The 23,435-nt window shown below is 52.1% G+C and overlaps 1 protein-coding gene across 6 annotated transcripts in view; it reads right to left on the minus strand.

Moving 5' to 3' along the window:
* The window catches only part of PEMT (phosphatidylethanolamine N-methyltransferase), an 84,199-nt gene that overhangs the window by 12,997 nt on the left and 47,767 nt on the right, over positions 1–23,435 (minus strand). For all 6 annotated transcript variants that reach the window (XM_037019681.2, XM_017673134.3, XM_017673136.2 and 3 more), the window contains exon 3: positions 3,716–3,831. In XM_037019681.2, coding sequence (XP_036875576.1) covers positions 3,716–3,831 — 116 coding nt within the window. The remainder of the gene's footprint in view (positions 1–3,715; positions 3,832–23,435) is intronic.

Genomic DNA, 23,435 nt, shown 5'->3' on the forward strand with positions numbered 1-23,435 from the left:
CACACCCAGCCCAGTGTCCAGCCAGGCCAGGTGCACAGACGGTTTACTAGGGGCCCCCCATTTTACAGGAGTCCCTTTGGCCCAGGTCACACATGGGTCAGGATTTGGCCAAGCAACCTGGGCCACTACACACCTGCTACAAGGCCAAGAGTAGCAGGAGCTGGAAACAGCTGGTTAGGAGAGAGGTGCACCACACCTGCAACCTACACAGTGGTGACAGAGGGTGGGAGGGGGTGGGAGAGACAGACCCCCATCTGTGGCTCCAGAACGGCCTCCACCCAGTTCTGCCAAGCGAGCCCCGCCAATGGCTGATCACATGCACAGGTAACTCATGCACAGGGTTTAAGGAGAGATGGTCTCCCGAAGGGCACCAAGAAATGGGAACAGAGGTTCTAGGGTGGGGGGACAGACCAGGCCGACAGAGGGAGAGTACATGCACCCCCAAGCACCATTCCTGCCAAGTAGGTCACATTTAAACCTATCATCAGCTGAGCAGAGGAGGCTGGCAGGCTCAGAGGACAACCTCCTCTCTGGGCAGCAGGAAGAGGCCCCATGCGCACCGCAGGCCGTCACACTCCACTGCCCCTCCAGCCTGCATCCCTGCTCACCAGGGCCAGCAGGCCACAGATCCTTAAGGACAGGAGGACGCCTTGCTGCTGCCAGAGACCAGTGAGGGCCACGGCCAGCACCCGCCTGTGCCGGCCCTGCCAGGAGGGGCTTCTCCTGCTGGTTGGCTAAGGACATGAGGCCGGGAGGCTGCAGTGGGCCATGGGGAGCAGGAGGGACGCAGGCCTGTTGGGCAGCCCCTTCTTCCCTGGACCCCAGGCAGCCACGTCCCTGTGGGAGAGTGTGGTGGGGGGGAGTGCCAGATGTGGCTGCATGCCTGGCACTGTGGTGGCACTGTGGCCATAGCAGGAGTGAGGCCATGACACAGGAGGGCAGGGTGAGGTATGTACACACCCAGAGCAGGCCCCAGTGTGTAGGGACTTCATGGGAGCCTCCAAGCCGTCCCAGGACCCCCTTCTCTCTCTCTCTCTCCAAGGCCTGGGGTCAGCTGGCTCCGGTGCAGGCTTGGTCCACTCCACATTCAGCCTGAGCGCTCGCCAATCGCCTCTGGGCCAGGGCAGATAAACTGCTCAAAGGACAGAGCTTACACAGCTTCTTGAGCTTACACAGCTCTCTGGAGGCACTGTGGGTGCCAAGAGCTAACTCAGAGGAAAGGCCAGACCTGAGGGAGATGGGAGGAAGAGTCAGGGGCCCTGCCAAGGGGATGGGAGCTGAATGGCTGGGGCCTGGGTGCTGCCCCTTCCACAGTGAGAAGGGGGCGGGGACGACACGATGTGATCCACATTCTGACAGGTCCTGTGCGGAGCGGGCACACTGCTGCATGGCCCAGGGAGGCGAGTGGGGGAAAGAGTGGACTCCCGCTGTGCGCTGGGCTGAACTAACGGGAGACCATCAAGGTGCCTCTCCACAGTTTCTGGCTTGAGCCAAGTGGGAAGCCAGAGGCTCCATTCCAGAGAGAGGGACGGGCAGGAAACCAGAACTCAGCACCGAGACCCAGAGAAGGGCCTGCATAACTGGGACACCAGGTCTGTCTCTGGCTCAACTGCTCACGAGCCTTGGCCCCCATCTGATGTGTGGGCTCAGAAACCTGTGCTGTAGGGCTGCTGTGGCTGTGGGTGCCAGGGTGGGTGCCCTCACCTGATGCTCAGCAATCAATGGGAGCAACCTGGGGCACTGGCAGGTGCTCTGGACACCCGGTCCATCCTGCGACTCCGGGCTGAGGGCTGTGGGGCTCGAGCCCTCTCCTGGCATGTGCAGGCCTTGGCATGGTCCCTGCACACTCTGGGACTGGTGCGGGTGCACAAGCTCTTTCCAGCCCTCTATACTTCCCGAGTCTCACCCCAGTGACCCCTCTCTCCCAGCCTGGAAGTGTGTCCTGGGGTACCGAGGGTGGCCCAGGGTGGTGCTTGCAGAGCACAGGCTCCCCGCCTGCTGAGGGGGGCCAGGCTCCCAGTTTAGGCTCAGACATCCTACTGACTTCTGCTCAGCCGATGGTAGCGCAGAGCCTCCAAAGTGAGGAGGGACACTCCACAAGACAAGGGTGGGCAAAGGGGACCATCCCCCTCTCCTGGACTTCCTACTCCAGGAGCCCTGCCCAGGGTCCTTGGCCCAAGTGAATCCAATCTTTTCTCCCTGAGCTGCTGTCCGGCCTGAAGCCAACCAATTGCCAGCCCACACTACGCTCTATGAGCTGCAAAATCTCACAGAGACCATTGCTTCCTGCCGAGCCTCACTTTTTTCATCTCTACAGTGGGACACCTCTCTGCCTGGAGACCACAAGTGTAAAGATACTGCCTTGGAGCTGGAGACCCTGGTAGCTGGGCAGCATGCAGGCCGTGCAGGCCTGGAGGCCTAGGCAGGGCCTCAAGCCAAGCCCTTCCCCTTTGTGCAGTGAATAAGGCCTCTCTGGAGAAGTGGCTTCATGTCACTCAACCCAAGGCAAGTGCCATGGGCCTTGTCCTCTCTGATGACCAAGTCCCTCGAGATATCCATCCTGGCCCAAAGCAGAAAGTACGGAGATGACAGGCAGCCTGCACAGCCAAGAAGCAAAGGCCTGGAGTCCGAGGCCCAAGGGAAGGCTGGCCTGGGCAGGGCCCCTGCGGCACATTCCCTCCCGTCATCCACAGAAAGGCCGAGCCTGGACAGAGGGAAGACAGCAAGGGTGTGTGGCCAAGGGGCCGTGGCACAGAGGGGAGGCCAGGCCACACCTGTGTGTGTGTGTGTGTGTGTGTGTGTGTGTGTGTGAGTGTGAGGGGTCCGGCCAACATCCATTCCCTGACAGAGGCCCCCTTCCCATGGGCCAGGGGTGGGCACCAAGCACACGCTTCCCCTCCTCACCCAATGGATGTAGGAAATGTGGAAAGCCACCCACCCACAACCACGTGGGGCCAGGGCCACCACAGCGTCTAGTCTGCCATGACAGATCAGAGACTGGAACTGGCTCATGTCATTTCTCCGTTCTCAAAGCACCGCACGGGCCACATTCAGTCCATGAGCACATGCTACCCAACGTGGTTCACAGAACCCAAGCAAGTGGGAACCAAGGCTCTGGGGTGGCTGTGCTGGGCAGGGTCTCATGCTCCCTGCTCCATGGCCTGCACCCCAGGCACAGCGGCCAGGCTCACACTGAGCAGAAGGGTTTACTCCTGGGGCATGCAGGCAGTGCTTCATCATTTAAAACAAGTTCACCCCCTCCAGCCTTTCTCTTTGAGGGCAGAAAGGTAACATTCAAGTCCAGAGATGGACTGAGCAGCTCACTGATACCAGCGGGAGCCTGGTGCAGCCCAGTCCTCAAAGGTATTTGCTGGAGGGGACCCTACAGCAGCTTTGTCTACGTGCCAGAGGCCGGGGATGTGAGCTTGGAGGCCACTCTGCTGCTCTGTGCCTGGACCCCAGGCGTTTCACACTGTCCCTGTCCTGAGGTCACGAGGGCTTCCCTGCAGATAGGAGTCTAATGGCCGAGAGAGAGAAGCGGTGGCCTGCTGTGGCACAAGGCCTTGGAGAGCAGAGCTCCATGTGCATTCAGACACAGGGTTCCCACATCTTGATGGACCCCTGATCCCACCGCAGCGGCCACCCCTTTACCTCCGGTGTCTGCTTCTCACAGGGAGAATGGACCTTACTTGGGGCCAGCCTGGGTGGGGCTTACCAGTGTGAGCGCAGGATGTTCAGGAGCAGAATAGCACCCCCCAGGGAGTAGCAGGCCAGGTAGGGGGAGCCGAAGGCCTTGCTCAGCTTGCGGGTTTTCTGTTCCCATCTCGCAACCTAAACGGCAGGGAAGAGAGAAGAATGCAACATAAGAGGTTTGATGCAGGGACGCCAGGCAAAGTGGAGGTATGGAGCAGGTCTCCGTGCTCTGTGGCTCTGAAGCCCCTGACTCCGAAGAGGGCAAATTACCTGGGGGCAGCTGCCCTGTGGGTCTCAGCCCAGCTCCACTGGGGTTTCTGAACTTGCCTAGTCTGGCCTGGGTGGACCATGAGGTCCTTCTGGAAGCAACTGCTTGGACCAAACCTAACAAACACATCCAGAAGCAGAAGGGGCACCTCCGGCATCCTAGCCTATCCCCAGGCAGGGCGGGGCTCTGATCAGCCTCTGGGCCTTTCTCGCGCCAGTGCAGCATTATGCATAATCCCAGACGCAGACAGGACAGTAGCAGGAGCTGCCAGAAGCAGACAGAGGGGCTGCCAAAGGCCGCCAGCAGCTCCAGTGGGAACACAGGCCCAGCACCCACCCTTGGTGTCAGGGGTTGGAGACAAGAAGGGGCAACTCGACCCTCAGCCCTCCTTCCCCAGTGCTCCCAAGGCACACACTTTCAAACTTTCCATTTTTAGCCACAGAATCCTTATTTTTTTAAAACATACCTAGAGTCTCAACTTCCACAGCTAGCAGGGGAGCAAAGCAACAGCCCTTCCAGCCTCTGCTGACCCCGCCACCCAGCTCCCCTGCACAGGCGCCACGCAAGATGGCAAATACACATCTGGGTGTTGCAGGGGGAACGGCTGGTGGTCAGGGCGGCTCCACTCTGATCACACGAGCCAGCCTCCCATTTAGGCCCCAAACATGAGTGTGTATATAGATGCGATATAGGGAGGATCTCCAAGTCCCGCCACCTCACCCTGTGGTCCTGATGGGGCCACCATCTCCATACGGTTCAGCCATGATCCTGTTTGCCACCCTTCTCTGGTTCCCAAAGGGACCTGCCTGGGATTAATCATCAGGGAGAGGTGGGTGCAGGCGGAAGTCTACAGAAGGAAAAGTGAGTGAGTTGGCTCCTGAACCTTCTCCCGACCCCAGGTCCACCGAGGGCACCTGCTCACTTTGCCCGGAGGGCAAACAAGCCCTTTGTGTGGCTCCTGGGGTCAACATGGCTGGCCCTGCAGGAAGCTCAGTCCTTACGCTGAAAGAGGAAGGGGTGGGCAGCCAAGGGGCTGTGAACACTCAGCACCCTGCAGACGCAGCCCCAGAGTTTTTGAGATAAAAGTTTTTGAGATAAAATTCAAAGTGACTTTTACTTGTGCAACCATCAACCAGGGGCTAATTCCAGAGCATTTCTATCACCCCACACAGAAACCCTGTAACCATTTAGCTGTCCTCCAGGGCCTATGCTGTGTGCCTGACATGGTGCCAGGTACAGCTGAGGCTCCACAAAAGAGCAAAGGGCCAGCCAGGCTTGCCGTCAGGGAGTTCAGGGTCTAGCAGGATAATACATGGAGTTGAGTTTCCGTCCATGTGCACCTGTCCCTGCAGCACAAGAACTGGCCAGGCTTGCACTAAATCAGGAGAGTGTCAGGGGTGGCTGGATTCCAGGACAGGTTGTGTGGCCGGGGAAGGGCCGCTCTGGCAGTCCCCTTGCAGACAGTCACCCTCCAAACAGCAGGACGGAGGAGAACAGACCCAGGCCTAAAGATGGGTCCTTTCAGAGTGACTGCCCATCAGAAAAGTGGATGCAAGTGCCCTTGGCGAGAAGAAACGGCCTGACATCAGACATGGACCGAGATCCAAGCCACAAGGCGGGAGGCTGTCCAGGCAGAGGGGTCTCCAGGGGGAGGGACAGAGCCAGCGAGGGCCAAGAGCCCTGGGGGTGCCCAGACGCCAACAACAAAAATCACAATGACCATCCACTGAGCATCTCCTAATTCCAAGTGCTGTTACCTGAGCTCACTTAACCCTCAAAACAAACCGGGGGGTGGGTGATAATTAGGTCCATTTGCATATGAGGAAGCACAGAAGTGACTGGTGGGGTCACACAGCGGGGAAGAGGAGTGGCACAGCCCTGCGGGTTCCTAACCCAGTGTCCTTCTGTCCCGGGAGGCCCCTCTTCCCACCCTCCTAATTAGCCCAGGTGGTTTTTGAACAGTGTCTCCTCTACACCTTGCTCCTAGTGTGTGACTTTGAAGTAGAGCTTTAAAGCCAATTGATTTTTTTCATGCCAGTCGAGGGAATAATGCTTGCAAAAGGACACTGAAATCTGTTAGAAGTGACATAAGGTGTTGCATCCTTACACCTGAGGGGCCTGTGACCTCTGGGTATGGACCCAGGCCTGGAGAGGCCAGTCTTTCTAGAACTGTCTTCCCAGATGTAAAATGAGGGGCAGTGGGAGCAGGCAGCGTCTGCCCTCCCAATGGTGGCCCTGCCCCATTAAACGGAATGCATGGACGAACACCCCACTGTGCAAAGGGATGGTTGTCACTGACTCTATACTGAGCTTACAGGGCCAAACCCAAGACTGCCTTCTGCCTGCTTCCATTTACATGAAATTCTAGGATGGGCAGAATCCCCGACGGTGACAGAAGCCAGAGCAGTGGGCTGGGACAAGGAGGGACGTGAGAGGACACTCTGAAGGAAATGCATTTGTCGAGACTCATTGAACTGTACACGTAAAACGTGTACACTTTACTGTGTGGACACTATGCCTCAATAAAGCTAATTTAAAGAATCCAGGCCTTGTTGAATCTGACAGGGACAGATGCCAACAGCCACCAGTGTCACAAACCCTGGTGGCCTCTTCCTCACGTGATACCACCTGTCCTGAGCCCATCCTTTTAATGGCCTCACTACATGAGTCCAAGGATGCCTGACCCTGGCTGTCCAGACCCCAGTCCAGAGCCCCCTGGTCCTCCCACGGCTGTAGTCACAGCACGTCTGGGGGGCCCATTCTTCAGCCAAGCAAACCGAGGAGGGTTCAGAAGAGCCAGGTGAGCACGCAGGCCTCTGGACCCCCAGGCTGGGCCCTCCAACCGGCCTCTGCTGTTCTAGGGACAATGGATCATCTTTCCTCCAAACACTGCCCTCCGTAGCCTCCCAGACAGCCCTCCCCACACCTGCCCCTTCACCTGGGAAATGGTGGGGTGATAAACCACTTTCTAGACAATCTAATAACAAAAGGCAGGCTGAGCAGGAAAGGAAATGGTCAACCACATGAGTAACTACACCTGCCTTTGGGTTGGTCTGTACTAGACTGGATTGTTATTTCAAGGCAATCAATAAATGTGCAGCCCGTGGCCTTGCTGGATCTGAGGTTAATTTCCCTCCTTGCCTGGCCGCTCCACTTGCCTCACCCAGGTGCCACGCTGCACACTTCACCCACTGAAGGGCGGGAAGCAGGGCCACAAGCACTGGGGCTGGCCACAAGGGGCAGGCTTGGTGAGCATGCAGCCACAGTCGTGCGGGCGGCAGGCAGGGGCGTCCGCGACAGGATGACCAGATGACCTGCTGGCATTGCTCTTGGCTTTGCTGGTCTTGCCAACCCTCCCCTACCCCATGCTCAAGTTCCCTCTCCTTGGGGCTGCCAGATAAACACAGGTCCCCCACACAAGTTTCAGATAAACAATAAATACTCTTTATTCAAAGCCGTCCCGATGTTGCATCTGTTGTTTATGAAACCTGAATCAACCTGGGCTCTATTTCTGTTTGCCATGCTTGGCAACCCTGCCCTTCCCACACCCCCGGCCAGGGGTCACTGAGCTCAGCTCTCTAATGGGCAGTCTTCTTCTTCCAAAATGTTGATTCATTTTCCCTTTTTGCAGCTCTCCCACAGGCTCTATGCCAGGGCCAGAAGAGACTGGATGCAGGGTGGTGAAGTGGGAAGATGCTGGAACGGGTGGAAATCAGGGATGCCACTGTAGCCCTGACTGCCACCCCACAGCCGTTTGTCTGCAGGCACTTCACTTAATTGTGTGTTACCTCAACCAAGTCAGCCATACCACTCGGAGAGCAAGACAATAGCTCCATTACCCACCTCCCCAGCCTGAGGGGCACCACCAGTGCCTGTATCCTGGGGGAACCAGCTCCGAGAGCAGACTGCATCTTGCCTCTGCATCCCACCCGATCACTCTGCTGGTGCTAGGTATGGCCTTGCGGGCAGTCCAAGGTCTGCGCCCTGAGTGAGTACCTGCTGCTCTCGGCAGAGCATACTCTTCTTCCCAGACCTTCAGGGCTCTGCTCTTGGCATCCCTGGGGACTGCATCCTTGGGCTCAGACAGGGGTCCTAAATGGTAGCCCAAGATGTGTTTTGGTCAAACTCACAGATTTAAAAAATATGTGACTCAACAATTCAACATCAGAGTTTTCACATTAAAATCTTGGCATCCAGTCAAGGTGAAAAATCTGGCCAAAGAGACACCAGTGGACCTGCCACCCTTACACAGCAGCCCTGGCCATAGCTGTACAGCTCACCCCTGCGCAGGGCAGGACCAGGTGACCCAGTGGTAGCAGTCTCCACGCATGTGAGTTGACGGGTTCCGGAGGCCCATGGGGAGGGGAGGAGCAGGTGAGGTGCCTGTGCCACGAGGCTGGGCATGCGTTACCCTCATAATTCTGGCATGCCAGCCCAGTGGACTATATGCCCTTGAGATGGGCACCTCCATTCACTGCAGTGACAGCTCTTGGGGTCCAAGGGAAGGAGGCATCTGCCTTGAGCAAGTCCTCCAAACAATGTGATATGTTAGAGCCAGGAGCCAGTAGCACTGCATGGTGACATGTTCCTGCCACACAGACCAGAGTCCAGCTGGGTTAAGGCCAGGGGCCACAGGTGCAAAGGGAGTGTGTGATGTGTCATGTCAATGAGCCTCCACCTAGGACTCCTTGTGTGAAGCACCATGGTCGTTTCCAGGCTTAGTGGCCTGATAGCTGCAGGTTCCACAGACCCAGGCTGGGATCCGGGCCCATCTTTACAGACTATGTGCTCTTGGGCCGTTTTCTCTGCTTGAAATACCAGCAATACCTACCACAGAGAGCTGCTGCAGTATTATATAAGACCTATGTAATGTGCTCAGCTCAGGGCCAGATACCAGTAAGCATGCCCTTGGGAGACCCTTACTCAGCATGCCACAATCCAGTGGCACCTATTAGAACCAGGGAGAGCCAGGACCTGCCAAGCATCCTGTGACTGAGCATCTCACTGGGGTCATGGTGAATGTGATGGACAGCAACTGGGAAGCATGTGGGTGAGGCCATAGTGACAGAGAGATGGACATCTGGGATGTCTTTTCAGTACCTCCCATCCATAGACCAGACAAAGTCCCAGCTCTGGAAGGCTATTAAGAAATGTCCTTCCACTCAACCCACCCACCCTCCACCCACCGATCCACCCATCTGCCATTTACCCACCGACACACCCATTCACTCATTCACCCACCCAACTACCCTGGAGAATCTCCTATGGGTCAGATATTGCTCTAGACAGTAGAGTGTTTTGGATAGAAAACGGAAAGAAAAAAATGCCTATCAATGGTGCTTGTTTTCCATAACACATATAATTTAATAGTGATAACTAAAGCCAAGGCTGCTCCCTCTCTGCAAGCACTAGCCCCTCCCCGGATGTCCACAGGACAAAAGCAAGGGCCATGGCAGGAGATGATCAGAGCCCATGCAGAGGCCGTGAGAGCTCTCTCTCCACCTTGGTGGGGTCCTTCTCCAGAGAGATCCTCCTCTTTGCCTCTCAAATTTGCTACATGTCCTAAAGTGAGTGCCAGCAGGATAAATTTTTTATATACTCCATCTGAAGTGAGAAGAAGCTCCTTCACATTCATTAAGTGACTAACTGTTGAGCATGTACTCTGGTGCCCAGGGGCAGGACAGCACGCTGGCTAAAGGCACTGGGTTCAGGGTACAAATATGAGCTCCCCTACTTACTAGCTATGTGACCTAGGGAACACCATTTCTCCACTCTCTGCCTCAGTTTCCTCACCTGTTAAAATGGAGCTAATAATATACTACCTCATAGCACTGCCGTGAGGATTAAACAAGTTAGCACATGCAAAATGCTAGGAGCGTGTGTCTGAACTGTAGCTGTGCTGTTTGTCTTCATTCTGGTGTGGACAAGAGAGTGGAAGCTGAGAGGTGTGCAGAAGGCCTGGCTATTGGCCTTGTGGAACCACTACAGCACAGATGAAGAAAGTCTATGCTGACCAGGAGAGGACAGACAGGCCCTGGGTCACAGTGGGCACTAGGCCCACGCCACCACCAGGCCCTCCCCACCCTGGCCCACTGAAGGCTCCTGCTCCCGAGCTGCATGCTCCATGGCTGAGCTGTCCCAAGCCCACTGTGGCATGGGGTCCTGAAGTCCCTCACCAGTCATGCTACCACAGTCTGGTCTACAGTTCCCAGCCTGGGTACCTGGAGCATGTCATGGGGGCTCAGTGAACATTCCAAAAGTGAAGCCAAAGACCAAATGCTTTTGTGTTTGTAACTTTGCTGAGGAGCCAGTTTCCATGAGCTTTTCAAAGGGGTCCACAGGCTGAGAGTGAGATGGTCAGTGAAGCCCCTCTTCTCTTTCTATTTAGATGACATAGTCCACCCCCTGCCCAGACACACAGGCACTCCTGTGGACTTCCTGCCTTCCTGTTTGTGTCTCCAGCTCCTCCTGCTGAACTGAATCTGGCCTACCTTGACCCCACCTGCAACCCACCCCCAGGAACTGGCCCACCTTGACTTCTCCCTCCTCTGACTCCTGTCACACACTCCCCAGGAATTCTGGGCCCAGCTTAACAGCAAGACAACATCTCACCTCTGCACCTCACGGTGACTCCAGCGCAAGGCTGCTGAGAAAGCAGCTCACGGACACTGGCCTGCGTGAATGAACGCATGCATGAGCAAGCATATGAGAGCTCACAGGCCTCCCACCCAGTGTGACTGGTGCTGACTTTCTGACCTGACCTCCTCTCCTCTGCTTCCACCTGCCCTGCAGGGAGACTCGGTGGGGCTGGCCCAGGGGCTTCATCTGAAAGTGAACAAGGGCTTGGAGGCACCAGGGAAACTGAGTGCTGGCACGCTCAGTGACGAGGGTGAGCCCCAAAGACACCCACCCCTCCCGACATCCAACTCACCCTGCCCTCCTCAGCTCCTCTGGGAGGCCTGTCCCGAACTGGCCAAAGGGCCCTCTCAGTCCATGGAGCCCCATGCCTGGCTGGGCACCCCTCCAAGATGCAGAAGCAGCCCCACAGGACAGCATCCAATGGCTTCTCACAGCTGTACTGCCCTTTCGCCATGGCTGATGGTCTCACTTGTCATTGCCTCCCCACCTGACACTCCCACCAGCTGTGAGTGCACACATCCATTTGGAGGTGCACCCAAGACTTTCCTTTAGTTGCCTAGCAGAGGAGCCCTAATCATACTTTGGAAGCCAGAATACAAGCCTTTTGTTAACCTGGCACAGCTGCCCACCTCCGAAAGATCCAGAAGGTCCTAGCCTCACGTCACACCTGCGGGGGCCATGGCACCACAGGGTTAAGTGACAGCCCCAATCTCCTGCCCATGCTTGGCCTTCCTGCCTCTCCACACACCTGTTTACAATGGCCATAGAGGAGGAAGACATAGGGGCAGGCTGTGCCCTCAGTGTCCCAGGTGCAGGGCAGGAGAAAGAACCATGGGGAGCAAGTCCCAGCAAGTGGCCAGGAACTCGCACTCTGGGCTCACATCCTGGCCCAGCACTGCCCATACACCTTTTAGTCTCGGCACCCACCCAGCGTCCCTCAGCAGGGGCAGGTGGAAGGAGCTGCGGTGCAGCCCTGCCCCAGAGAACAGCCCAGCGGAGAAAGGAAGGGCAGTTTCCACCTTGATAGTGGAGTGAGCTCCAGAATGTGTCTGAGGCGGAAGAGCAGGTGCAGGAGAACACGCACCCGACCTGTTGTATAAAAATGGTCCAGACACTTGCTGTGTTTCAAACAGAAGTGACGGAGGGAAAGCCAAACTAATACAAACTATTCCCTGCAGGTGAGGGAGAGGCCAGCAGGAGGGGACAGATGCCAGATCCTTGCAAATGTCTTTTGTCTTATAATGTTGACCATGGGACCATGTAAATGTTTTGTGAAAACAAAACAATCACTAAAATTCCAAAAGCAAAATAAAGGACCTTGTTTATGGAATTGTTTTCAAGTAATAGTAAACACAGTACTTTGACTAACCCTCCCTTATGCAATAATATAGCCTAAGGAGAAAAAGAAGAAGAAATCCTAAACTGTATCCAGTAAACATATTGTTAGTAATAACATAGGTAATGACATAGGTATTGTTATTTTGACACTATATAAATTAATTCTGTTAATGTATTTAGGAGCCAAGCTTCCCATATACGAGAAAAGAGATGTAAAAATAAAAAATTTTTAAGTTAAGCAAAAATTTTCAGAATGGCAATACCATGAAACTATGACTTATTTATTTCTACAAATTCATTTTTGCTAGCTCAGTCCACAAGAGATGTTATTCCAGTTGCAGTGAGCGCCCCTAGCATCCAGACTGTGGTCTCTAAAAGTTTCCCACTAAAAGTCACCAGCATTCCCTAATTCAAAAGCCAATTTTAGGTCTAGAATAGGAAACAAGATGTTGAGCTAGAGAATGGAAGCTTTCAAAGATGCATGGAGAAATGTCAGAACACTGAGGAAAACTTCTACTAGAGTCCTCAGCTGGCTAAAAAGAGCCACTTTGAACAATAAAAGCAACTACAGAAAATTAAAACTTTTCAAGTGTATGCTCACACACACACACGTGCACACACACAAATCACACATCTGTTTGGAGGCTGCTAGGAAACCAACTCACAATTTTATTCTGAGAATTGGTCTTAAAAGGGGGGAAAATTAAGCATTCATCCTGCTGTTGCTAAATGTACTGTATTTCAGGGTAACAAAATCATTGATGAAGAAGTATCTCTTTACAGAAGAATTACATTTAATAAATGTAACAAAGCAGGAGGAATGACAGAATGTTTGGCAACTCCTAAATGGGTCTGTAAAGGGCACGCAGGCAACTCATACCAGTGACTGAAGCCATCAGGGAAGGGGAGAAAGTTGCAACAACGGAGGGTCAGGCTGACCTCTGGAAGCCAGTGGTCAATCTCAGTGTCACTCAAAGCAGGGCTTCCTGACATGATGCAAGAGCAAGTACAAGGCTGAACAGTAGGAAACTGCTGCTTTGTGGGGCAAACAGCCAAATATCAGCAGTTTCATATATTTTAAGTAAACACGCAGCACCTATGAAGTATTCTTTATATCTAACTCTCAGTGTACAAGAACTGCAGAGGAACGTGTCAAAAAGTATCACAAAGATATATTCACCGAAGTCCAGAAAATTCTACTGGACAAATGACTCAGTTTCTTCAATAAATGAATGGCATGGACAGAAGGGATGGACACTCCCCTCAATTAAATGGGACTTAAGAATCATGTCAACCAAATACAACATGTGGGCCTCATTTAGGTCCTGATTCAAACATACCAAGTGAAAAGATGCTTTTGAGACAATCGGGGAAGGGAACGTGGGCTGAGCACTGAATGGTGTTAAGGCAGTATTGTTGTCCCTCCTGGTTCCAGCCAACATCATGTGCACTGGCCTCTCACCTGAAACCACCAAGTACCAGACCAATGCACGGGGCTTCCCCAGCAAGGCACAAAGGAGTGAGGGCACTGACTAACATCGAACCAGAGCAATGGTCACAGGAAGCACTAATGGCCTAAGCACCCCGTTCAAAGACAGACTGTCAAGTTGGATTAAAAAGCATAATCCAACCATACGCTGGCTACAGGAAGTACATTTCCTTACGCCGACACAGGTAGGTTACAAGGGAAGGGGAGGCACGGCCACACGTGCTGACACTGTCAGAGGGTAGCTGAACGTCCTATCAGTAGCAGACCAAGCAGATTTCAGAGCAACATTATTTCTGGGGTGGAGAAGATCTCTTCATAATCAAGTGAGAGGACACAACATCCTAAACACCCTGCAGAGCTCTATGGTACCAGAGGTAAAAACTGAGGAAACCACAAGAAGAAACAGATGGACCTCTGGCCACATTCAGGTGTTTCAGTGCCTCTCTCCATAATGACGAGGCAAGAAAAGACAGACTTGAATACTATTAAACAACTCAGCCTACTGACACTTATAAAATACTTTACCCAATGATGGCAGAGACACATTTGTTTCAGGTGCACACAGAACATTTACTAAGATAGAATATATTCTGGGAAATAAAACAAGACACAATAAATTCAAAATAATCCAAGTTACATAAAGTATATGTTCTCTGACCACAATAGAACTAATTAGAAATTAGTAAGAGAAAGATCTCTGGAAAAAAAAAAATGCCCACATATTTGGAAACTAAGTAACACATTTCCAAAAAAACAATGCTTGGGAAAAAGAAATCAAAAGGGAGATTAGGAAGATTTTAAATTGAATGAAAACAAAAACCCACATATCAAAATCTGTGGGATATTGCTAAAATAGTACCTAGGGGGAATTTATACCCCTGAACACCTATATTAGAAAAAGAAGAAAGGTCTCAAACCGCTGCTCTCAGCTTCCAGATTAAGAAACTACGTAAAGAAGAGAAAATGAGACCCATGTTAAGTAGAAAAAGTTTGGAATGGAAATCAGCGAAATAGAAAATAGAAAAACAATAAAGAAAAATCAATGAAACCAAGAGCTGGTTCCCTGAGATGATGAATAAAACCTCTGTCCAGACTGAAAAGGAAAAAAAGATACAAATTCTCAGCATCAAAATGAAGGTGATAGTATCAATATAGCATCTGCTGTTAACAGGAATACCTGTTAGATAAGGGAATATATGAACAATTTTATACCAGTAAATTTGATAGCTTAGGAAAAATGCATACATTCCTTGAAAGATGCAAATTATCAAACCTTACTCAAGAGAAAGAGTAGATAACCTGGTCAGCACTTTACCATCAAAATTATTTTAATGTGTAGTTAAAAACCTTCAAATAAAGAAAACTCCAGGACCAGATGGCTTCACTAGTGAATTCTACCAAATATTAAAGAAGAAATACTACAAATTAAGTGCAAGCTCTTCCCCAAAATTGACAAGAACACTTTCTGACTCACTTGATGATGCCAGTAGCACCTGACACTACGAGAGAACTAGAGACAGATCCCTCCTGAACACAGATGCAAGACTTCTAGACAAAATGTTAGCAAATTAGCAAACAGAATCCAACAATATATTAAAAGAATATCTATCATGACCAAGTGGAGCTTATCCCAGGAATGAAAACCTGGCTTAACATTTGAAAGTCAGTCAATGTGATTCACCACTTATACAAACTAAACAAGAAAAACATTATGATCACCTTAAGAGACACAAAAGAGCATTTGACAAAATCCAACATAACATTCTTGATTAAGCATGCCAGGAATAGAAGAAAAACCTACAACTCACACCTCCCTGAATGCCTTCCCCTCAGCTCAGGAGCAGTACAGCTGTCTGCTCTCACCACCCTGCTCAGCACTGTACTGAAGGGTCTAGCGCCAATGAGGCGAGGAAAAGAAAGAAAAAGATCAGAAAGGAAAAAGTAAAACGCCTTTATTTATACACACATGATAACCCATGTAGAAAATCACAGAATCTACAAATATAAGCAAAACTGGCACACTGAGGACTGTGAAGCACTGATGAGCGAATTTAAGACCGAGACCCAAATAAGTGGAGAGATGTCCAGTGACTCAGTACTGTCAAAACTCAATTCTCCTGACTGTTAGACTCAAAGCCATCCCAGTCAGAGTCCCAACAGGCTTTACAACATGATTCTAAAATTCATGGAAATGCAAAGGACTTGGAGCCACCAAAGCAACTCTGAAAATGAAAAACAGTTAGGCTGATGCGTCCAGATGCCAAGCTGTATGATAAGACAGCAGTGATCAAGAGAGCGTGATGCTGGCGTAACGACAAAGAGATCATTGGAACAGAACAGAGCTCAGAGATCAGCCTACAGGTATAAGGTCAGCTGATGCGTGACAAAGTGCAAAGGCAATTCAGTGGAGAAAGGGTAGTTTTTCAACAAGTGGCACTGGATGGCACATACGAGAGAGTGAATTTTGACCCATAACTGGACCACATATGAAAATGAACTCAAATGGATTACAAATCCAAATATAAAATACTCCAGAGGAAAACATACCAGAAAGTGTTTATGACCTTGTGTTATGGAATGATTTCTTAGGTACAATGTGAAAAGCATGGTTCATAAAGAAATTGACAAATGGAACCGTGAGGGTCAGGTTCCTCATCCATCAGCCACACCCTTCCCTTGGGTTCTGTGGGACATTGGAAGGGTGTCTGGCTGAGTAACTGAGTGGCTGTGGTTCCTGGAATCCTGTCCCCACGTGACCAAGGCCTCTAGGACAGTCTCCGCATGGAGGAAGGGCCTGCTCCTCCACAACCAGCCATCTGGCCTGCACCGCCCTGCAGGGCTGTGCAGGCGGGTGCCCACTGCACAGAGGTGACTTGCCAAGGATGCACGGCAAGAGATGACTTTGCACCCAGGGCCTGGCCACAGTCAAGACACCTGCATGGTGTGGCCTCCCACTCTGCCATAGGGTGTCCACCCTCTACCCCACCAAGAGAGTCTGTCTACCCTCAGTACCTTCTCTTTTTGTTTTTTAGTTAATAGAGTTTGGAGCAGTTTTAGATTTACAGAAAAAGTGAACAGTAACAGAGTCCCACCAATCCCTCCCAACATGCACACAGTGTCCCCTATCTTGCATCAGTATGGAACAAGTTACAATTGATGAGCCAAAGTTGATGTACTATTAGTAACTAAAGCCCACATTATTAGTAACTCAAGAGCACAGTTTACACTAGGGTTCACTCTGTGCTGTACAGAAAACAGAACATGGGTTTTGAAAGCTGTGTAAGTGACTTGCATCCCCTTTACAATATCATACAGCTTCCTGCCCTAAAAATCCTCTGCTGTTGACCCATAATGATGCCGCCGTGAGGGGCCCAGGCAGGGGTCTGCCACAGCAGCCTCATCATCAGAATCTTGAGATCCCGGCTGGAGTGTGGGCCCCTCAGGAGCCGTGAGGCTGAGCCAAGACGAGACCAAGACCCACCTTCCCGGCACCCCCTCTTCTCACACGGGCTCTGAGCTGGCCCTTGGCTTTACCCAACCACTTAAGCCAAGTGGAAAGGCCTCCTCCACTGGCCCCTGGGGTCACTTGGGAGCAAGCCAGTGCCTCTGGTCCCAGAGCACACCAGGCAGCTTCCAGAGCTCTCCTTCTGGGGCAGGAGCCTGGGGGCGCTTGTCTCCTGTGCTGAATTAACCCGCAGCAGCACCTCTGCTCTAGGCAGGAAGCAAGCAAAAGAACAGAGCTTGGGCAGGGCCACAGTGGCATGCAGCAGCCTTCCCCTCACGGGGGCCTGGATGTAGGGGCCCTCTGGAAGCCTGGCAGCTCAGTCCTGCACTGGAATGGAAGGGAACTGGGCCCAACTGGCAGGAGCAGCTCTTCCTCCGAGCTGCCCTCACTCGCCTGAGGGAGGTGCAAGGTGCACACCCTAAACCCATGGGCAATCAATCCACCCTCTGCCAGGCTGAAACCAGGCCCTTGCAGGCCAGGAGCAGGCTGTCCATTCTGCAGGTGAGCCCTGCCTCAGAAGCCCTTCCCAGCCGGAAGAAGCAAGGATTCTGGGCTGGACAACGACACCGTGTGTGGCTGCTTTTCCTGCATCTGCCTCATGGTGTCTAAACACCTGTTCACAAAGATGGCCGCACCCCAAAAGCTGGCCCAGTGAGGCCCTTGAACAAAGGAAAGAGTAATGACAAAAACCAAATGACTGGATTTGAATGAGGGTGAAGGGCCTGGGCAGGCCCTCCTACAAGGAGGACGTGCGAATGGCCAAGCACATGCAAAGACGCTCATGCCACCAACCATCAGAGAAACGCACATCCAGACCACAGTGAGATGTCACCATGCACATCAGCATGGCCACTACCAAGGAACAGAGTGTAACCAGCTTTAGGAAGGACGCGGAGAAATGAACCCTCATGCACTGTTGGTGGGAACAAAAAATGGTGCAGCCAGTGGGAAACACTATGGTGGTTCCTTAAAAAATGAAAAATAGAACTACCATATGATCCAGCAATTTCACTTCTAGGTATATCACAAAAGAATTCAAAGTAGGTCTTAAAGAGATATCTGTACACCCATGCTCACAGCAGTATTATCTGCAATAGCCAAAATGTGGAAGCAACTCAAGGGTCCACAAACCAACAAACGGAGAAACAAAGTGGGGTATATGGACACAGTGGAATATTATTCATCCTTAAGAAGGAAGCAGGTCCCGACACAGCCTACAACATGGATGGACCTTGAGGACATTATGGTCAGTGAAATAAGGCAGACATAAAAGGACAAGTATCATACCATTCCATGCATATTGATACCTAGAATCATCAAATTCACAGAGATAGAAAATAGAATGGTGGTTGCTGGACTGGGAGGGGACAGAGGAGAGGTAGTAGTATTTAATGGGAACAGGGTTTCAGTTTTTCAAGATGAAAGAGTTCTGGGGATGGATGGTGGTGATGGCTGCATAGTAAGGTCAATGTATTTAATACCACTGAACTGTACAGTTAAAAATGACTAGCATGGTATCCACATCACTAATCATCAGGGAAATGCAAATTAATGCCACAATGAGATATCACCTCACACCAGTTAGGATGGCCACCATCCAAAAGTCAAGAAACAACAAATGCTGGCGAGGATGTGGAGAAAGGGGAACCCTCCTATACTGCTGGTGGGAATGTAAATTAGTTCAACCATTGTGGAGAGGAGTGTATGGTGGTTCCTCAAAAAACTAAAAATATAAATACCATTTGACCCAGGAATTCCACTCCTAGGAATTTACCCGAAGAAAACAAGGTCTCTGATTCAAAAAGACATATGCACCCTTATGTTTTGGCAGCACTATTTACAATAGCCAAGACATGGAAGCAACCTAAGTGTCCATCAGTAGATGAATGGATAAAGAAGATGTGGTACATATACACAATGGAAAATTATTCAGCCATAAGAAAGAAACAAATCCTACCATTTGCAACAAGATGGATGGAGCTGGAGGGTATTACACTCAGTGAAATAAGCCAGGTAGAGAAAGACAAGTACCAAATGATTTCCCTCATTTGTGGAGTATAAGAACAAAGCAAAACTGAAGGAACAAAACAGCAGCAGAGTCACAGAACTCAAGAAGGGACTAGCAGTTACCAAAGGGAAGGAGGTGGGGAGGGAAAAGGGGATTGAGGGGCATTATGATTAGCACACAAAATGTAGGTAGGTCACAGGGAAGGCAGTACAGCACGGAGAAGACAAGTAGTGACTCTATAGCATCTTACTATGCTGATCGACAGTGACTGCAATGGGGTGGGGGGGACCTGATAATATGGGCGAATGTTGAAACTACAATGTTGTTCACGTGAACCCTTCATAAGATTGTATATCTATGCTACTTTAATTTAAAAATGACTAACATGGTAAACTTTATGTGTATTTTAATACAATACAAAGAATAAAAAAATATATCTTTTTTAAACATTGAAAGAAAAAGCAGGAAGGAGAGACAGAGCCCTTGGGGGCCAGCCCTGAGCTGCCTGCCCTGCTCTGAGAGGCCCTGTCCTGGGCCTGGGCCTGGACCCTTTACCTCCCCTAGTCCTGCTGTGCACCCCCACCCCCACAAGAAGGCAGATCCCAATCCCTGCAGGCCCTCACGCTCCACCTCTGCAGACTGACCATGGCCAGAGCAGAAGTCACCTCCCCAGAGGACCCAGACCTGCAGCACACCTGGCCTCACCCACATCTGACTCCACATGGGGGCCTGCAGCCCCCTCTCTCTGAGCTGGCCCCCAGCAGGGTCACTGTTGGTATAGCTCAGCTCTTGATTAACTGCACCCTGCCCCATGGCCACTTCTGGCCCTGATTGTATTTATCTTTTGGGGGAAGCAGGAGGAAAGAAAAGATGGGCAGGAGGAAGGAAAGGAAACCCTGGACAGCTCTTGGTTCCTCCTAAGTCGGAGGCCCCAGCCCTAGAACAGATGGAACAGATGGGAGGACAGATGGCCGGGGTTCAAATCCTGCCTCTGTAGTGGGACCTTAGAGGAGGCACCCACCCTACCCCCACAACACCCCAAGCTGAGCCCTGGGAAAACATCTGGGAAGTGGGTGGGGCCTGGTGCAGGGTCCCTCCTGCTACCCAGCCTTCCAGGTAACTTGGGGAGTATGTGTGGACTTAGAAGATGGTCACACAGCCTCGACTTGGACGAGACCTCGTTTGGGTGTCCAACCCACCTCTGCAGGGAGTCGGGCAGAGGACAAGGGAGCTCTCAGCTGGCAAATGCCCTTAGGAGGGGATAGCTTGGCCACAGGGATCCACAGTGTAGCCCACGCTATCTGACCTGCTCTCCCTGGGTCTACAGAGATGCCACCCCCCTTGCCAGGAAGCAGGGTAACCACCCAGTTTGCCCCAAGAAGCCGCTGGGACTCCTGCTGCTCATGTGACACGCCATGTGGCTTGCCATAAGAGGGCCACTGTGTGCCTGCAGAGCCCAGGCCAGAGCCGAGGCAGTGCTGTGTACCTTAATGACAGCCCTTGCTTAAGTGGACCAAATATCTATTTCTACAGTTTACTTACTAAATATGATAAGGGGAAGGGGAGAGGTAACTGCTTTATCAAAAAATTCACTCTGAGGTCTATCTAAATATGTGAGCTATCGTATTGCACTTACAATGTTTGATTTAAATATAGCTTTTTAGGACCTCTTTTTAAAAAGTTTATTTTAAATAAATCATGGCCCACCTATACAAAGCCCCTGGCAAAATAGCCAAGGACTGAGTGGTTCTTCAACTGTTAATCCAATATAGTGCAAAACCCTGTCTGCCTTCTTCAGTCAATATTTACATGGACTTCAGCCTTCTGCAGAAAGGAAATTTGAAAGTATCTGGTGCCTGTCCAGAGTGGTTGTCTGGATACACAGTTTTCATAAGGATCTGCAGCCTTTCTTGGGCATCTTGGGTGTGGCCAGGTGGAGATTCATCATCAGCATCAGCGTGGCCATGGTATTAACACCTATGGTCAGCCAGCTTTGTTTTCCTTTTGATGCAGTGAGATTGGTTTATTTTAAAAGTCTCATGCTCTACTGACTGAGCTGGCCAGGCATCTAGATTAGTTTATTTTAGAAGGGGAGACTTTTTTAGGTTGGATTTATAGAGGTAAAAATAAAGTTGACGTACAGTAGAAATTACCCTTTTTAATGCAGAGTTCTGAGTTCTGGCAAACACATATTGTCATGTAGTGCTGCCACACCAAGAAAGGACACTCCTGTCACCCTTGAAAGATGCCCTCCCTTCACAGCCATGCCTGTACCCCACCACTGCCCCACGACCCCTGACTGCTCTCTGTCCCGTGTTGCCATCTCTGGCATGTCTTACATGTGGCCTCCTGCAGGCTGCGCTGCCCACCTGCACCCATCAGCAGCAGGTTCCTGTCTGTGGCTGTGACAGGGGGATTCTGAGGTGAGGCGGGTGGACCTCAGCTGGTTTATCCACTCCCAGCTGAAGGACTTGGTGGTCACAGGACTCTGCTATCACAAAGGAAGCGACTGCAGACCGCTGCTCATGGAGTTTGTGTGTGTGCACATGCGTCTGTGCTCATTTCTCCTGAAGCCTGCTAGGCTGGAGGTCTCTGCAGGGCAGCTAAGGCCCTCAGCCACCCATGTCTGGCTTCACACCTCTCTGTCTGCCTGAGAGTCTACGACCCCACCCCACTGCTGTGTGAGCCCCCCAGGAGGGTGGGCGGGATTGACCAGGCAGGTGATGGGAGGCCACATGGCCACAGACCCCCACCACTGAGAACAGCACAGCTCACACTCCCCAGTCCAAGGCCCAGAAGCAGGTGGGGGATGCACACCAGAACGTGGGGGTCACCAGCCAGGATACGGAGCAGAGACCTGGGGGGCTTAGGGTACAGTGACCCTTTCATGGAAAGAGAATCTGAGCTGAGACTTGAAAAGAAAGGGCTGTGAAGGGGTCCAGCACAGGGAGGGCATGGACTTTGAGGAGCACCTGCAGGGGGCTGGCAGGGAGACTCTTAACCCCAGCGCTTCTTCCACCCCCAGCTCCACACAGCACCCCCCAGGCTGCCCACCATGTGGGAGGCAGGGAGCAGCACAGAGCCCCTGCAGTTCTCCAAGGGAGCACAGCTGTGGGCACCCACAGCAGCCCTCCTCAAGGCCAGCTTCCAGTGCTCAGCCAGGCAAGTGGAAATGGAGCTGTCTGCCTCCTGCAGGGTACCCCTGGGATCACCAGGCAGCAGCAGTGGGGGCGGGGTGTCCTTTCAGCCAGAGGACAGAGGTGGCATCTGCCAGCAGGCCACTCACTGGGCTGAGGCAGGGGAGAAAGCAGAAACCAGCAGTTTCTCAAGGCCTTCAGAGATCAATGATTTCATGTATTTTTTTCAGGCGAGCACTCTCAGGTTCCTAAAAGGGAAGTGGCTTGCCCGAAAGCACACAGTGGCAGGTGGGGACCAAGCCCAGGGTCACGAGCTTGGTCTGCAACCACAGGGTTCCTTGTGAGCCCCCTGTCCAGACAGGAGTGGGCTCCAAGGCCAACCTGATGGGCAACAGCCCAGCACCCAAGCACCCACCTGCCCAGTGCTGCCTCTCAGGAGGTGTTTCAGGGCCAGCAGGGCCCCATTAGTGAATACAAGATCATTAGTGCCTGAGTCAGAAGGTGCAGCTAATCTTGTTATTCTTTAAGGTGAGCACCATGCTGAGGAAAGTGGTTTGCCTAATCAAGATCCTTCCTAGTTAATTCCAAAAAAGGGGCCGGTCTTCAAGGCCTGGCATGATACAGCCAGCGGGACCCCGGCCTGGGACAGAGACAGCCCACTCAGGTGAGCCCAGGTGAGCGCTACCTCACAACGGCCCCCAGAGTACCTGGGCCTCGCCCAGTGCACCTGCATGACCTTCCTGGCTAAGGTCTGCACCTCTCAGGTGCCCACAGAGCAGGAAGGGCCTCACTCTCAGGCAATCCACCGCCTTCTCAGAGCACTACAGCAAAGACACAAACAGTCCCAGAGCTAGTGCTTTGCTGAGACTGTCTTTTTGGGAGAAAGACAAGAGTATGCTCTGAACTTTTCAAAGGGCCCCAACCCCGGGCAGGTCATCTCAGCTTTCTGAGGCTGGTGCACATCCACAGTGTGTCCAGTCCCAGCTGGCCTGTGAGATGCTGGGGATGGGAGTCCGCCCACAGTGGCCAGGCTGTGTGGGTGCAGGGCCTCCAGGGCCACACTGGAGGATGCCAGGGTGCTGCTCCACTCCTCAGAGACACGGAGCTTCCTGGAGCCTCCTGATGCCAGAGGAGACTTGGGGAAACGCCCTTGTTCGTCTCCCACTGCCTTTCCTCGGAGGCTGGCCTCCTCACTGCCCCTATACAAGTTCTGCAGACCCAGCTGGGTCCCGGACCACCAGCAGGTGGGAGTCTGTTAGAAATGCAGACTCTGGGCCCTACCCCACACCCACCAAATCAGAGTCTGCACTTTAACCAGGTCCCAGGAGTTGCTGAGGAGGGCTGTGCCACCCACAACA

This window comes from Manis javanica, chromosome 4 (genome assembly GCF_040802235.1).
Source record: "Manis javanica isolate MJ-LG chromosome 4, MJ_LKY, whole genome shotgun sequence".
Classification (NCBI taxonomy): Eukaryota; Metazoa; Chordata; class Mammalia; order Pholidota; family Manidae; genus Manis; species Manis javanica.